This window comes from Pongo pygmaeus, chromosome 9 (genome assembly GCF_028885625.2).
Source record: "Pongo pygmaeus isolate AG05252 chromosome 9, NHGRI_mPonPyg2-v2.0_pri, whole genome shotgun sequence".
Lineage (NCBI taxonomy): Eukaryota > Metazoa > Chordata > Mammalia > Primates > Hominidae > Pongo > Pongo pygmaeus.
In genome coordinates, this window is record NC_072382.2 from 8,459,235 (window position 1) to 8,477,379 (window position 18,145).

The window sequence follows — 18,145 nt, forward strand, 5'->3', positions numbered from 1 at the left end:
GAATCAATGGTTCTCTTTGGGTGGAAACACAGCCAGGGTGGAGGGGAGGGCCAGGGCCGAAGCCACATTTTACTTTCAGGGGTCTTTAAAGGTCTCTTGCCCAGGAACATCTCGGGCACTGTCTTGTTCAGCTTTCCCAGGATGGGCTCCCTCTTCGTAGGGTCTCCAGATGCTGCATGCATCTTACCAGAGAGCTTGGATTTGATTCCTTCATGGTCAATGGGCTGGCTGGACAGGGAGTAGATCTTTATTTCTGCCACAGGCACAGAGACATCCTTCACATTGCTGTGTAGGCCAAGCACCAGTGCGCCTTCATTAGGATGCTGCATCACCTAGGAGCCAGGAGAGGTGGTGGAGGCGTGTTACTACAGAGGCACCTGGAGAAACACAGCCAGGGAATGCACAAGCCCCCCAGGGGCAACAGCATTCTGCTGATACGTTTTCTTCCTTACTTTCAAATCCATGCCTACTTGCTTCACGGTCTTACTTTGTTTATTATTATTATTATTATTTATTTATTTATTTTTTGAGACGGAGTTTCTCACTGTCGCCCAGGCTGGAGTGCAGTGGCGTGATCTCGACTCACTGCAACCTCTGCCTCCCAGGTTCAAGCAATTCTCCTGCCTCAGGCTCCCAAGTAGCTGGGATTACAGGCATCTGCCACCACGCTCAGCTAATATTTTTTGCATTTTTAGTAGAGACAGGGTTTCACTATGTTGGCCAGGCTGGTCTCAAACTCCTGACCTCGTGATCTGCCTGCCTCGGCCTCCCAAGTGCTGGGATTACAAGTGTGAGCCACTGCACCCAGGCTGTTTTTTATTATTATTAAAGACAGGGTCTCACTCTGTCACCCAGGCTGGCACGCACTGGTGTGATCACAGCTCACTACAGTCTCGACCTCCCAGGCTCAAGTGATCCTCCTGCCTCAGCCTCAGTAGCTGGGACCACAGGCACACACCACCATGCCTGGCTAATTTTCTAATTTTATGTAGAGATGGGGTCTCACTATGTTGCCCAGTCTGATCTTGAACTCTTGGGATCAAGCAATCCTCCTGCCTTGGCCTCCCAAAGTGCTGGGATTACAGGCATGAGCCACTGCACTTGGCTTAAGGTCTTAACTTTAAAATTATCCCCAGAAGTGCTGGTCAGGGCCATGTGCTTAAAGATAACAATCAACGATTGAAAATGGCTGCTCGGGCCGGGTGCGATGGCTCACACCTGTAATCCCAGCACTTTGGGAGGCTGAAGCGGGCGGATCACGAGGTCAGGAGATCAAGACCATCCTGTCTAATACAGTAAAACCCCATCTCTACTAAAAATACAAAAAACTAGCCAGGCGTGGTGGTGGGCGCCTGTAGTCCCAGCTACTCAGGAGGCTGAGGCAGGAGAATCACTTGAACTCAGGAGGCAGAGGTTGCAGTGAGTCGTGATCGTGCCATTGCACTCCAGCCTGGGTCACAGAGCAACACTCCGTCTAAAAAAAAAGAAAAGAAAAGAAAATGGTTGCTCGGCCAGGCACAGTAGCCTGTTCCTGCAATCCCAGCACTTTGGGAGGCTGAGGCGGGCAGATTGCTTGAGTCCAGGAGTTTGAGACCAGCCTGAGCAACATGGTGGAACCCTGTCTCTACTAAAAACAAAAAAATCAGCTGGGTGTGGTGGCGCATGCCTGTAGTTGCAGCTACTCAGGAGGCTGAGGTGGGAGAATCACCTGAGCCCAGGAAGTCGAGGCTGTAGTGAGCTGTGATTGCACCACTGCATTCCAGCCTGGGTGACAGAGTGAGACTCTATCTCAGCAAAAAAAAAAAAAAAAAAAAAAGAAGAAGAAAGAGAAGAAAAAGAAGAAAGGAAGAAAGAATGGGGGAGAGAGAGAGAGAGAAGGAAGGAAGGAAGATGGAGGGAGGGAGGGAAAGGAAAGGAAGGAAAGGACAGAAAGGAAGAAAAAAGGAAGGAAGGAAGGAAGGAAAGAAATGGTTGCTAATCTCTAGGACTAATTTTAGTGTAAGTCCTTCACAGAGAAACTCGCTCTTGAGTCTGGGTGAGGCCAGGCCTATAGGTGGTGGTCGCCTGTCACTGGCTATGAGGAAAAGGAGCCCAGTCTACAGGGAATGGCAGAGCCTGGCGTAGCAGGGGCAGTGGGTGCTGGTGGGAATTCACTGTCCCCTGTCTCCACACTGACACAAACACTGACTGAGCAGGACAGAAAGATGGGCTGGGACTATCTCAAATTTTCTATCATGGCCACAAAATTGTTCCTATTTAATTTACTAAAGTACAGAAATAATTTTAAAAACAGATTAGTAGCTGCTTTCTTCTTCCCGTTAGGATTGAGAGGAACTGCCTGGCACACAGGGAGCTGCACCAATGAGTACATGTATTGAGAATAATCACAGCCTTTTTTTTTGAGATGGAGACTCGCTCTGTCGCCCAGGCTGGAGTGCAGTGGCGCGATCTTGGCTCACTGCAAGCTCCGCCTCCCGGGTTCACGCCATTCTCCTGCTTCAGCCTCCCGAGTAGCTGGGACTAGAGGCGCTCGCCACCACGCCCGGCTAATTTTTTGTATTTTTAGTAGAGATGGGGTTTCACCGTGTTAGCCAGGATGGTTTCAATCTCCTGACCTCGTGATCTGCCCGCCTCAGTCTCCCAAAGTGCTGGGATTACAGGCGTGAGCCACTGCGCCCGGCCCACAGCCTGACTTCTTACTATTCCAAAAGGGAATTAGAAACATGGAGAAAGAAAAGCTATAAACAGGCATTGGGTTGGAACTGAAATTATCAATGTATGCTCACGGTTAGATAGATCTGGACCTAGACCTGAAAGGAGCTGTGATGTGTGTGTAGACACGAGCACATGTGTGCATACAGACAGATCTTTCTCAGCTCTGTCTGCTCAGTGGGAGTGCATGACACCCAGTTGGGGACATGGGCACTCCTGGTACCCAGATCTTGGTTTCTGAACACCATCCTCCACTGAAAAGAACCAGGGCTCCTCAGAGAATCTGCTCATTCTGGGAGCTGGGTCAGGGAAAGTACAAGATGAGCCTGAAATGTTTTGTACCAGAAAGTATGGTAGGATGTAAAGAATGATGAGATATAGTACTAAGGACTCGAAGCCGGCATGAAGGGGCTCCCATGGGCCAAATCTGATAAGTTTGTGCATCAAAATAAAAAAATGATAGTAGCAGATTCAGCCCCATCAAATAAAAAAGGAATCCACGGTCCATAACTGATACAAATAAATGAGAGCAAAGGAAAAGCACTATCTTACTACAGAAAGCCAATTAATGAGGCCGGGAGCAGTGGCTCACGCCTGTAATCCCAGCACTCTGGGAGGCCAAAGCAGGCGGATCACTTGAGGCCAGGAGTTCAAGACCAGCCCGGACAACATGGTGAAACCCCATCTCTACTAAAAATATAAAAAAATTAGCCGGGCGTGGTGGCGGGCCCCTGTAATCCCAGCTACTCTGGAGGTTGAGGCAGGAGAATCGCTGGAACCCGGGAGGTAGAGGTTGCAGTGAGCCGAGATTGTGCCAGCGCACTCCAGCCTGGGTGATGAAGTGAGACTCTGTCTCGAAAATAAATAAATAAATAAATAAAGCCAATTAATAAATATGTAAGGATTGGTGGGATTAGAAATTCACTGTCTGGTAAGCATCAAAGTATAGTGATGACCAATTCAGGCAAGAATCATGAATAGATGCTAAAACTAGTGGGTGAAACGTGATAAGGAAAAAGATAGTTACCTTTCTTTTTCTCCTCGTAATATATTTACTTCCTCGTAAAATATTTTTTCCAGTAAGTACAAAATGCGTATTAATTAACTTTGTGGTGGAAAACCCCTGCAGACTCCATGTTAACCAAGTGATAATATCAGGCCGGGCACAGAGGCTGATGCCTGTAATCCCAGCACTTTGGGAGGCCAAGGAGGGAGGATCGCTTGAGCCTGGGAGTTTGAGACCAGCCTGGACAACAGAGCAAGACCTCGTCTCTAAAAAAAAAAAAAAAAAGTTAAGGCCAGGCGCAGTGGCTCACGCCTGTAATCTCAGCACTTTGGGAGGCCAAGGCGGGCGGATCACAAGGTCAGGAGATTGAGACCATCCTGGCTAACACGGTGAAACCCCGTCTCTACTAAAAAAAAAAAAAAAAAAAATTAGCTGGGCATGGTGGTGCACGCCTGTAGTCCCAGCTACTCAGGAGGCTAAGGTAGGAGAATCACTTGAACCTGGGAGGCGGGGGTTTCAGTGAGCCAAGATCGTGCCACTGCACTCCAGCCTGGCAACAGAGCAAGACTCCATCTCAAAAAAATAAAAGTAAAAATAAAAAAAATTAAAAGTTAATATCCCTGGGAAAGGAACCAATTGCCATCAGGTGCTGCCTAAGCTGCAATGAGAACAGAGCACTTCTGTGTTAATGCTGCCAGAAACACACAGGTGGAATCTAATCTTGAGGCAACATCAGGCGAACCTGGACTGAGGAGTATTCAAAAAAGTAACCAGCCTGTGTGCTTAAAAAATGTCAAGGTCATGAAAGGTAAGGAAAACCTAGGGGCTGCTGCAGACTGAAGGGGACGAAGGACACAGTGATATGCAGCACGTAATCCTAGATCAGATCCCAGGCCCATAAAGGGTATCACTGAGACACTCAGCACAATCCCAACAGGGACTGTGGGTTAGACGGCAATCTTATCTCAACATTAGTGTCCTGATCTTGATGGTGGCAGGGAGTTTAGACAGCAGAGTATTCTCATGTTAAGGAAATTAACATGGTGCAGTATTAATGTGTAATGGGGCATTGTGCCGGCAACTTACTCTCGGATGGCTCAGAAAATAATACCTATCAATATATCTATGAGGAGAGCGTAAGAAATGTGGTGATATGTTAAAGAACTTGGATGAATCCACATATGGGAATTCTTTGTACTATTCTTGTAACTTTTCTGAAAGTTTGAAATTTTATGTAATTTCTTGAGTTTTACCTTTTTAAAAATTAAAACTTTTCATGAAGGAGAAAGTACTTGATAAAAACAAGTATACTCTGAATTTCCAGCAAATAATTAACTTGTAAAACAGAATTAAGCACCTAGCCAGCAAGCTGGGAAAATCATCTGGAAGGCTCAACTGGCTGGGCTGGGGTCTTCCTTGGGCTCTGTGACTCAAAGGCCAACAGTCTGGAGACTGTGTTCCTCTCACCTCTGCCATGTTGATGAGTCCCACGGCCAAGGTCTTATAGCCTAAGATGGTCCGATTCTTGTAACGTTTTCTCCTTTGCAGCATGATCTGCAGCTTGTTGGCATCTCGCTTGAGGAAATGAGGGTACTACGAAATACAAAACAGAGTCGAGCATGGTTAAGGGGCAGCTGGGTCCTTGAGGGGTTCTAGAGGACACACAGTCTTTCTGTGCTTCAATTCTTCCTGTCTCTAAAAGGGGGCAGTCAGGGTTGAAAGGAGAGCCATGAAGTTGCTGCTGGTGGAGCTGATTCGGCTTGATGCCTGGCTTCCACGCCACAGCTCTGGGGTCCACATCCGTTCAGAAAACTGTCTCTTCCCTTGCCACTTTATCAGGTGTTTTCTCCGTGTGTTTCAATCCGGGCATGGAATTACTGGAATTACGATGAGAGGGACACCGACTAGGAGGGATACGGAGTAGAGGGGAAGGACGGAGATCCCGATGTGGAGGCTGACGGTGGCGCGGTCCACGGGGTGTGCGAGGATCACTAAGGAGATGTGATGTGGTGCAGCAGATGGCTAACAGTGTTAGCCAAGGCAGAGGAAGGGAAGGGGCCACGGTGCCTACCCAGGTTTCCACACCCTTACCGTCACTGGCTAAAGGGTTGCTTTGGCCCTCCAGGCCAGCCATAAACCTCCAGGTGACTTTTATTCATTTCTGCCCAAGTTAGGGAATGGGGGCTCTGGGCTGGCTAAAGGGTTGCTTTGGCCCTCCAGGCCAGCCATAAACCTCCAGGTGACTTTTATTCATTCTCGTCCAAGTTGGGGAATGGCTCTGGGATAAAACAGTCTCTGGGTTAGAGGACTATCTGGGGACTAGCCAGGATATAGCATGTTAGGGGCCTAAGATTAGGAGAGTCTCACCTGAAGGGAGAAGGTTAATTGGAGCTCTGTTTCCACCAGTCCACTAGCTGGAAGGACGATCTCATTGGAGCGAAGAATTCTTTTTGAACCCTGAAACCGAGAAGAAAAGTCTGGCCAGGTGCAGTGGCTTGTGCCAGTAATCCCAGCAGTTTGGGAGGCTGAGGCAGAAGGACTGCTTGGACTCAGGAGTTTGAGACCAGCCTGGGGCAACATAGTGAGACTCCTGTTTCTGCAAAAAATAAAAAAAATTGGCTGGGTGTGGCGGTACACATGCCTGTAGTCCAGCAACTCAGGAGGCTGAGGTGTGAGGATCACTTGAGCCCGGGAGTTCAGGCCTGCAGTGAGTCATGATCCTGCCACCGCACTCCAGCCTGGGTGACAGAGCGAGACCCTATCTCAAATAATATTAATCATAAAAAGAAAAAAAAATCTGTCAAAGCTGTGTCACCAAAAATCAGACCAAAAGAAATACTATGTTTGCAAACAACTTCTAAACTCTACAAGCATTCTTTAAAAAAAAAAAATTAAATTAAAATTTTTTTGAGACGAGTCTCATTCTGTCGCCCAGGCTGGACTGCAGTGGCATGATCTCGGCGCACTGCAACCTCCGCCTCCCGGGTTCAAGCGATTCTCCTGCCTCAGCCTCCTGAGTAGCTGGGACTACAGGCGCCTGCCACAATGCCCGGCTAATTTTTTTGTATTTTTAGTAGAGACACGGTTTCACCATATGTTGGCCTTGAACTCCTGACCTCAGATGATCAGCTCGCTTCAGCCTCCCAAAGTGCTGGGATTACAGGTATGAGTCACTGAGCCCAGCCCAAACATTCTTACAAGTCCAAGTATTTCATGAGTCTTTATTGTACTTATTTGAATCAAGCCTCTACCATAAGTCTGATTTTACATGTATGATGCTGTAGGGTGCATAAAAGGTTATCACAGCAAAATGATTTGTTAATGTCTGTGAGTTCCCAGCACCCCTGGGGAAGAGGCCGGTAGTGTCAGTCTCCAGGGTGTGTATGACCCTCCCTGCCCACTGTTCCTTTTTTTCCCCAGGAACTTCCTCTTTAACCTCCCTGCTCTCCAAACCTAATATTTGGGTTAGACAGCCCTCTTACTGCCATGTTGGCCGGGCTGGCCTCGAACTCCTGACTTCAAGTGATCCTCCCTCTGCCTCCCCAGGCATACTGCCTTGTCTCTGGGCCTTTTCATGTGCTTTTCTTCTCTTCTTGGATGCTTTTTTTGGCTTCTGAACACAAGTAACCAACTCGTCTTTCAGGTCTCAGCTGAATTTTTTTTCCAGGAACTTCCTCTTTAACCTCCCCGCCTCCAAACCTAGTATTTGGGTTAGACAGCCCTCTTACTGCCAGTTACTGAATCTCACTAAACTTCGAGATCCATGAGACAAAGATATGTCTTGTTCAATATGATTCCCAGCACACAAACGGTGTTGAATAAATTTGTCTAAAAAAAATCAGTTTTAAAATTAATACCAATAATAAAAAAACCCACAACATCCAAAGTTGGTAAGGATGTGGTAGGATTTCCAAATTCATTCATTGTTGAAGCAAAGTAAATTACAATAACCCTTTTAGAAAGTAGCCTGGCAATAAAGAAACATTTCCATTCAAAAATTGTAATCCTAAAAAATAAATTCTAAGGGCATGATTTTTATATATTATTTTCTTTTTTCCCCCTTGATCCCATGACCTTGGAGGGAATGATTTTTTTCTTTTTCTTCCTTTCTTTCTTTCTTTCTTTCTTTTTTTTTTTTTTTAAATAAAAAGACGAGGTCTCACTGTGTTGCCCAGGCTGGTCTTTAACTTCTGAGCTCAAATGATCTTCCCACTCAGCCTCCCAAAGTGCTAGGATTATAGGCCACCACGCTGGGCCGGGAATGAGTTTTAAAAAGAAGCAAATCTGTAAACAAGGAGCTGTTCATTGAAACACTATTTTTACTATTTTTATTTTTTATTTGTAGAGACAGGGTATCACTACATTACCCACGTTGGTCTTGAACTCCTCGGCTCAAGCGATCCTCCTGCCATGGCCTCCCAAAGTGCTGGGATTACAGATTTGAGCCCCACACTCATCCCTGTTTATAATTAATGACAAATTTTTGAGCTGCTCATCTCTCACGTGTCTCGGCAAAGCTGTGATTACTCTGGGAGCTGCTTCTGTTGAAATGGTACTATGCTGCGGTGCTGACCCTTAGGGGAAAATTCCACACATGGAAAAACGCCTCGGCCACCATGAGGCCACAATGAGACCAAGGAAGTGGAGCCCTGATGGTTATGTCATTCTATAGCGATGCTGCCTATGGGTAACAGCCACAGGGGGAAGGCTGGGTATAAAATCAGCAGAAGGCTGGGTGTGGTGGCGCCTGTAATCCCGGCACTTTGGGAGGCTGAGGTGGGTGGATCACCTGAGCTCAGGAGTTCGAGACCAGCCTGGGCAACACTGGGAAACCTCGTCTCTACAAAAAATACAAAAATTAGCCAGGCATAGTGGCGTGCACTTGTAATCTCAGCTACTCAGGAGGCTGAAGTGGGAGAATCATTTGAGCCTAGAAGGCAGAGGTTGCAATAAGCCAAGATCATATCATTGCACTCCAGCCTGAGCAACAGAGCGAGACTCTGTCTCAAAAAACAACAAAAATAAAATAACATCAGCAGAAGCACACAGTCAGCCCGCACACAGGCCAGGGCCTCAGGACACCCAGAAGCTCAAGTGCTATAGTGGCAACTGAAGACCGAATGCATCAAATAAACTATAAAAAGCAAAACTGACAGCCACTCTCTCCCACAAGACCCACACATTTATGAGATTCATGCCACAACTGGAAACTTGAACACTGATTTTGTGATATTAAGGTTTTTGTTTTGTTATTTTAGATAAGAGTCTTGCTCTGTCGACTAGGCTGGAGTACAGTGGTATGATCTCAGCTCACTGCAGTCTCTGCCTCCCAGGTTCAAGTGACTCTCTTGCCTTAGCCTCCTGAGTAGCTGGGATTACAGGTGCGTGCCATCACGCCTGGCTAATTTTTGTATTTTTAGTAGAGATGAGGTTTTATCATGTTGGCCAGGCTGGCCTCAAACTCCTGATCTCAAGTTATCCGCTCTCCTTGGCCTCCCAAAGTGCTGGCATTACAGGCATGAGCCACCACGTCCGGCCAAGGTGTGATAATGGTATCGTGGTTTTGTTTAAAAATACTGCCTACGCTTTTGAAATACATATTGACATATTTGTGGGTGAAATTCTATGATGTATGGATTGCCTCAAAATAACACTGGTGAAGGGAAACAGGTGGGGACACAGACGAAACGAGACTGGCCATGAGTTGATAACAATTGCAGCTTAGTAAGGGGTTCCAGGGAATTGTAAACTACTCTGTCTACTTTTGCACATGTTTGAGATTTTTCCAAAATAGAAGTTGAAAAAAGTAATCAGTGCTTAGGGTTCTTTTAAGATTTCTCAGCTTAGAGCAAATATTCACAGAATATGAAGACCTGAGGGCCTGGTCCTGGGTCTTCCCTCTGCCTGGAAGGCTCTTCTTCCAGATACCTGCACGGCCCTCACCTCCCTCAAAGTCTTTGGGTAAATGTCATCTTCTCAACCAGGTCTACCATGACCACCGTAGGGAATCTGTTAACTTCCTCCACCCCAGCCCTCTCCGTCCCCTTCATCTTATTTATTGTCACTATAGGACATCACCGTCCAACAGCAGTAGCCTCATTATATGATTATATGAACTCTCACCACCCAAGTATGTGCTCTAAATACCTGTAAAACTTTTATCCCAAATTCACTATCTGAATTTCAAACTCGCTAGAAGGAATCTGCGTGTGCAGGTAGCAGGATGCGGAGTGCAGTGTGTCACGGGATCACAGCCAGGCCCGGCCCAGCCCAGCCCTTTCAAGCACGGTGCACTACTGTCCTCATCTTTCCTACCCTTCCCCAAGGGTTAGCTTTCATGGGTTCCAGCATTTGCTTCTTCCAGGTGCCTGGGGCACTACCAACCAGGGTCCAATTTCAAAATTATTTTTAATATACTTTTGTATCATTTGTTTATCTATATAACAGTATATCTTCTTTTGCAGTATAGAAGCAAAACCATTTATATTTAATACTAAAGTAACATAGCACATTAAAATATCCAATATTGATATTAATATATTTTAAAAATTAGGTTACTGGTGTTTTATTATTATTATTTTGAGACAGTCTCACTCTGTTGCACAGGCTGGAGTGCAGTGGCGTGATCTTAACTCACTGCAACCTCCGCCTCCCGGGCTCAAGCGATTCTCCTGCCTCAGCTTCCCAAGTGGCTGGCACTACAGGCGTGTGCCACAACGCCCGGCTAATTTTTGTATTTTTAGTAGAGATGGGGTTTGACCATGTTGGCCAGGCTGGTCTTGAACTCCTGACCTCAGGTGATCCACCTGCCTTGGCCTCCCAAGTGCTGGGATTTACAGGCATGAACCACCGCGACCGGCCAGGTTACTGGTGTTTTAAATGCTTCTTATTTAAACCAAAAATTCTTATCATATAGATATTTAACAGTATTGTTGCTGGATGTGGTGGCTCATGCCTGTAATCCCAGCACTTAAGGAGGCAGAGGTGGAAGGATAGCTTGAGCCCAGGAGTATAAGAGCTGCCTGGGCAACATAGTGAGATCCCATTCTCAAAAAAAAAAAATTAAGAGTATTGTAGTGATATTCGAGGAAATTGGTTGGGGTTTCTTGGATGTCTGAAAATAAGTTGTTATTTTTCATTTATTCTTTATTTCAATTTTTAACTAATAATTTTTATGGGTACATGGCATATATATTTATGGGGTACATAAGACATTTTGGTACAGGTATACAACACGTAATAATCACATCAGGTTATATGGGGTATCCATCACCTCAAGCATTTATCATTTATTTATGTTACAAATATTCCAATTATACTTTTAGTTATTTTTAAATGTACTATAAATTACCACTGACTGTAATCGTCCTGTTGCACTATCAAATATCAGATCTTTAAAACATTTAAAAATTTTTTATAATTAAAATAATTTTTTTGGCTGGGCGTGGTGGCTCACGCCTGTAATCCCAGCACTTTGGGAGGCTGAGACGGGCAGATCACCTGAGGTCAGGTGTTCGAGACCAGCCTGGGCAACATGGTGAAACCCTGTCTCTACTAAAAATACAAAAATTAGCTGGGCATGGTGGTGCACACCTGTAATCCCAGCTACTTGGGAGGCTGAGGCAGGAGAATCGCTTGAACCTGGGAGGTGGAGGTTGCAGTGAGCTGAGATTGCGCCATTGCACTGCAGCCTAGGCAACAAGAGTGAAACTCCATCTCAAAAAAAAAAAAAGTTTTTAAAAAATAGAGATGGGGTTTCACTACAGTGCTCAGGCTGGTCTCAAACTACTGGACTCAAGGAATCTTCCTACCTCAGCCTCCCAAAGTGCTAGGATTACAGGCGTGAGCCACCATGCTTGGCTAAATACCAGATCTTATTCATTCTATGTTTTTGTATCCATTAACTATCATCACTGCCCGACTGCGCATATGAGCCTGTGGTAACCATCATTAGACTATCTCCATGACTTTAATTTTTAACTCCCAGAAGTAAGTGAGAACATTCAAAGTATGTCTTTCTGTGCCTGGCTTATTTCATTTAACATAATGTCCTCCAGTTCCATCCATGTTACTGCAAATGACAGGACCTCATTCTTTTTTATGGCTGCATAATACTCCATTATGTATATGTACATTTTCTTTATCAATTTGTCTGTTGATGGACACTTAGGTGCTTCCAAATCTTGGCTATTGTGAATAGTGCTACATGGGACTATTTTGGTTTTTTGAGGAAACTCCGTACTATTTTCCATATTCGCTGTACTAACTTACATTCCTACCAACAGTGTATGAGGGTTCCCTTTTCTCTACATCCTCACCAGCATTCACTATTGCCTGTCTTTTGGATAAAAACCATTTTAACTGGGGTGAGATGATATCTCATTGTAGTTTTGATTAGCATTTCTCTGACAATCAATGATGTTACACACCCTTTCATATGCCTGTTTGCCATTTGTAGGTCTTCTTTTGAGAGATGTCTATTCAGATCATTTGCCCATTTCTTAATCGGATTATTAGATATTTTCCTGGGTTGTTTGAGCTCCTTATATAGTCTGGTCATTAATCCCTTGTCAGATGAACAAGGGATCCCTTGTCGGCCTCTCATAGTGCTGGGATTACAGGCATGAGCTACCGTGCCTGGCCCAGAAGCTTTTTAACTTGATGTGATCCCATTTGTCCATTTTTGCTTTGGTTGCCAGTGCTGGGTATTACACAAGAAATCTCTGCCCAGATCAATTTCCTAGAGAGTTTCCCCAATGTTTTCTTTTATTTTTATTATTTTAGTGGCCAAAGCAGTTGGAAAAATGTTTTCTTTTAGTAGTGTCATAGTTTCAGGTATTAGATTTAAGTCTCCAGTCAATTTTTATCTGATTTTTGTATATAGTGAGAGATAAGAGTCTAGTTTAATTCCTCTGCATATAGATATCCAGTTTTCCCAGCATCATTTATTGAAGAGATGACTGTCGTTTCCCCAGTGTATGTTCTTGGCACCTTTGTTGAAAATTAGTTCACTGTAGATGTATGGATTTATTGCTAGATTCTCTATTCTCTTCCATTGGTGTAGGTGTTTGTTTTTATGCCAGTACTGTGCTGTTCTGGTTACTATAGTTCTGTAGTATAATTTGAAGTCAGATAATGTGATTTCTCTAATTTTGTTCTTTGTGCTCAGGATGACTTTGGCTATTCTGGGTCTTCTGTGGTTCCATATACATTTTAGGATTTTTTTTTTCTATTTCTGTGAAGAATGTCATTGGTATTTTGATAGGGATTGCATTGAATCTGTAGATTGCTTTGGGTGGGTGGTATGGACATTTTAACAATATTGATTCTTCCAATCCATGAATATGGAATATCTTTCCATTTTTTGTGTGTCCATTTAGATTTCTTGCATCAATGTTTTACAGTTTTTAATATAGAGATATTTCACTTCTTTGGTTAAGTTTATTCCTAGGTATCTTATTTGTAGCTCTTGTAAATGGGATTACTTTCTTGATTTCTTTTTCAGATTGTTCACTGTTGACATATAGAAATGCTACTGATTTCTGTACGTTGATTTTGTATCCTGCAACTTCACTGATTTTGTTTATCAGTTCTAATAGTTATTTTGTGAAGTATACGTTTTTCCACATAGAAGAGCATATCATTTGCAAACAAGGATAATTTGATTTCTTCCTTTCCAATCTGGATGCCTTTATTTCTTTCTCTTGCCTGATTGCTCTAGTTAGGACTTCCAGTACTATACTGAATAACAGTGGTGAAAGTGGGGATCCTTGTCTTGTTCCAGATCTTAAAGGAAAGGCTTTCAGTTTTTCTCCGTTCAGTCTGATACAAGCTATAGGTCTGTCATATATGGCTTTTATTGTGTTGAGGTATGTTTCTTTTATACCCATTTTTTGAGGATTTTTATCACGAAGCCTTGTTGAATTTTATCAAATGTTATTTCAGAAATATATATATATATATATATATATATTTTTTTTTTTTTTTTTTTTTTTTCCTAGAGATGAGGTTTTGCCGTGTTGCCCAGGCTGGTCTCAAACTCTTGGCCTCAAGTGATCCATCTACCTTGGCCTCCCAAAGTGCTGGGATTATAGGCGGGAGCCACAATGCCCAGCCATTTGGCATCAATTGAGATTATCACATGGGTTTTGTCTTTCATTCTGTTGATATGATGTATCACATTAATTGATTTGTGTATGCTGAACCATCCTTGCACATCCCTGGGATCTCACTTGATCATGATGAATGATGTTTTTAATGTGTTGCTGAACTCTGTTTGCTGGTATTTTCTTGACGATTTTTGCATCAATGGTCATCAGAGATACTGCCCTGTCACTTTCTTTGGTTCTGGTATCAGGGGAATATTGATCTCATAGACTGAGTCAGGAATTATTCTCTATTTTTTGAAATAGTTCTTCTTAAATGTTTGGTAAAATTCAGTAGTGAAGCTATCAAGGCCTGGGCTTTTCTTTGCTGGAAGACTTTGTTAATGGCATCTAGCTCATTTTTTGTTATTGGTCTATTCAGGTTTTGAATTTCTTCATGGTTTAATCTTGGAAGGTTGTATCTTTCCAGGAATTTATCCATTTCTTCTAGGTTTTCCAGTTTATTGGTATATAGCTGCTCATAGCAGCCACTAATGATCCTTTGAATTTCTGCAGTGTCAGTCACCTCTTTTTTCATCTCTGATTTATTTGGGCCTTCTTTTTTTCTTAGTTGGTCTGGCTAAAGGTTTATCCATTTTGTCTTCTCAAAAAACAACTCTTTGGCCGGGTGTGATGGCTCACACCTGTAATCTCAGCACCGAAGGCCAAGGCAAGCAGATCACCTGAGGTTGGGAGCTCAGGACCAGCCTGGCTAATAAGGTGAAACCTTGTATCTACTAAAAATACAAAAATTAGCCGCCATGGTGGTGCACGCTTGTAATCCCAACTACTCGGGAGACTGAGGCAGGAGAATCACTTGAACCTGGGAGGCAGAGGTTGCAATGAGCTGAGATTGCACCACTGTACTCCAGCATGGGCAACAAGAGTAAAACTCCATCTCGGAAAACAAACAAACAAAAAAAGACCCAAAACATTTCGTTTTGTTGACTTTTTTTTTTTCAATTTCATTTATTTCTGCTATGATGTTCATTATTTCTTTTCTTCTACTAATTTTGGGTTTGGTTTGTTCTTGCTTTTCTAGTTCTTTAAGAAGCATCATTAAGTTGTTTATTTGAAGTTTTTCTTCTTTTTTGATGTAAGCACTTATAGCTACAAACTTCCCTCTTGGTACTGCTTTTGCTGTATCCCATAGGTTTTGATATGTTGTGTTTCCATTATCATTTGTTTCAAGAAAATTTCAATTTCCTTTTTAATTTATTCATTGACCCACCGGTCATTTAGGAGCATACTGTTTAATTCCATGTGTGTCTATTGCTTTCAAAATTCCTTGCTGTTGATTTCTAGTTTTATTCCATTATGGTCAGGGAAGATGCCTGGTATTATTTCAACTTTATTTTTTTGAGACAGAGTCTCAGTCTGTCGCCCAGGCTGGAGTGCAGTGGCACAATCTCCACTCACTGCAACCTCCACCTCCAGGGTTCAAGCGATTCTCCTGCCTCAGCCTCCTAAGTAGCTGAGACTACAGGCGCCTGCCACCACATCCAGCTAATTTTTGTATTTTTAGGACAGACGGGCTGTCACCATGTTGGCCAGGATGCTCTTGATCTCCTGACCTCATGATCCACCCACCTTGGCCTCCCAAAGTGCTGGGATTACAGGTGTGAGTCACCACACCTGGCCTCAACTTTTTTTTTTGAATGTTTTAAGACTTGTTTTGTAACCTAACATATGGCCTATCCTTGAGAATGATCCACATGCTAAGGAAAAAAAAAAGTGTATTCTGCAGCCATTGGAAGAAATGTTCTGTAAATATCTATTCGGTCCATTTGGTCTATAGTGCGGTTAAGTCTGATGTTTCTTTATTTTGTCTGGATGATCTTTCCAGTGCTGAAAGTGGGGTGTTAAAGTCTCTAGCTATTGTTGTAATGGGGTCTAACACTCTCTTTAGCTCTAATAATATTTGCTTTATATATCTGGGTGCTCCAGTGTTGGGTGCATATATATTTACAATTGTTATATCCTCTTGCTGAGTTGACCTCTTTATAATTATATAATGAACTTGTCAATTTTTACAATTTTTGTCTTGAAATCTATTTTGTCTGATATAAGTATAGCTACTCCTACTCTTTTTTTGTTTGTTTCCATTTGCATAGAGTATATTTTTCCAACCCTTTATTTTTAGTCTCTATGTGTTTTTACAGGTCAAGTGTGATTCTTGTAGGCAATAGATGTTTGGATCATGTTTTCGTTTTTGTTTTTCTGAGACAGCGTCTCACTCTGTTGCCCAGGGTGGAGTGCACTGGCACAATCATAGCTCACTTTAGCTTTAACCTCCTGAGCTCAAGTGATCCTCCTACCTCAGACTCCTGAGTAGATGACTCTACAGATGCACACCACCACATCCAGCTAATTTTTCAAATTATTTGTAGACCCAAGGTCCTACTATGTTGTCCAAGCTGGTCTCAAATCCCTGGGCTCAAGCAATACTCTCACCTCAGCCTCCCAAAGTGCTGGGATTATAGGCATGAGCCACTGTGCCTAGCTGGGTCTTGTGTTTTTTTTTTTGTTTTTTGTTTTTTTGAGATGGAGTGTCGCACAGTTGCCTGGGTTGGAGTGTAGTGGTGTAATCTGGGCTCACTGCAACCTCCGCCTCCCAGATTCCAGCGATTCTCCTGCCTCAGCCTCCCAAGTAGCTGGGATTACAGGCGTGTGCCACCACACCCAGCTAATTTTTTGTATTTTTAGTAGAGATGGGGTTTCACTGTGTTGGCCAGGCTGGTCTCGATCTCCTGACCTCATGATCTGCCCGCCTTGGCTTCCCAAAGTGCTGGGATTACAGGCATGAGCCACTGTGCCCAGCTGGGTCTTATTTTTTAATGCGTTCAACTACTCTATGTCTTTTGATTGCAGAATTTTGTCCATTTACATTCAATGTTATTATTGATAAGTAAGGACTTACTATTGCCATTTTATTATTTGTTTTCTGGTTGTTTTGTGGTCTTATCTTCCTTCCTTCTTTCCTTCTTGTCTTTTTGTGAAAGTCATTTTCTCTGATGGTACGTTTTTAATTTCTTGCTTTTTTGTGTGTGTGTATCTGTTTTAGGGTTTTTTGATTTGCAGTTACCACGAGGCTTGCAAATAACATCTTATAACCCATTATTTTAAACTGAATGGTAAGTTAACTCTGATTACAGAAACAAAAAACAAAGAAGCAAAGAGAAAACCAATTAAAAACTCTATATTTCAACTTCATCCCCCCTCCCTCTTTTTTTTTTTTTTTTTTTTTTTTTTTTTTTTTTTTTTGAGATGGAGTCTCACTCTGTTGCCAAGGCTGGAGTACAGTGGCACCATCTTGGCTCACTGCAACCTCTGCCTCATGGGTTCAAGCAATTCTCCTGCCTCAGCCTCCTGAGTAGCTTGGATTACAGGCATGTGCCACCACACCTGGCTAATTTTGTATTTTTAGTAGAGACAGGGTTTCATCATGTTGGTCAGGCTGGTCTCGAACCCCTGACCTCAGGTGACCTGCCGCCTCAGCCTCCCAAAGAGCTGGGATTACAGGCATGAGCCACCGCGCCTGGCCCATAGTTATTATTTCTGATAGGCTTGTCTTTTAGTCTTCCTACTCAAAATATGAGTAATTTACACACCACAATTACAGTGTTGTGATATTCTGTATTTCTTATTTTTCCCACTTAAATAATAAAATATAGGCTTCTGCCATTCAACATATTTTCAGGAATGGATTAGATTTTAAGGAATGTGGCTGGGTGTGGTGGCTCACACCTGTAATCAGCACTTTGGGAGGCCAAGGTAGGTGGATCACTTGAGGTCAGGAGCTCGAGACCAGCCTGACCAACATGGTGAAACCCCATGTCTACTAAAAATACAAAAATTATGAGGTGTGGTGGTGCATGCCTGTAATCCCAGCAACTTGGGAGGCTGAGGCAGGAGAATCATTTGAACCCGGGAGGCGGAGTGTGCAGTGAGCTGAGATCACGCCATTGCACTCCAGCCTAGGCAACAAGAGCAAAACTCCATCTCAAAAAATAAAACAAAATTTTTCAGGAATGCCTATATATAATTTTCTTATTTTGTTTATTGTTTCTTTCCTTCTACTATAATAATTCTCAAATTTTTGGCCTCAGGACCTTTTTACACTCTTTTTTTTTTTTTTTGAGACGGAGTCTTGCTCTGTCATCCAGGCTGGAGTGCAGTGGTGCGATCTCGGCTCGCTGCAAGCTCCGACTCCTGGGTTCACGCCATTCTCCTGCCTCAGCCTCCCAAGTAGCTGGGACTACAGGTGCCTGCCACCACGCTT

At 43.4% G+C, this 18,145-nt stretch overlaps 1 protein-coding gene across 1 annotated transcript in view; it reads right to left on the reverse strand.

Moving 5' to 3' along the window:
• Nucleotides 1–18,145, reverse strand: part of PACS1 (phosphofurin acidic cluster sorting protein 1) — a 171,620-nt gene that overhangs the window by 28,376 nt on the left and 125,099 nt on the right. The window contains exons 3-5 of the mRNA XM_054440604.2: nt 6,086–6,175; nt 5,186–5,311; nt 188–332 (exon numbers count right to left, since the gene is read on the reverse strand). Of these exons, the coding sequence (XP_054296579.1) occupies nt 188–332; nt 5,186–5,311; nt 6,086–6,175 (361 nt within the window). The remainder of the gene's footprint in view (nt 1–187; nt 333–5,185; nt 5,312–6,085; nt 6,176–18,145) is intronic.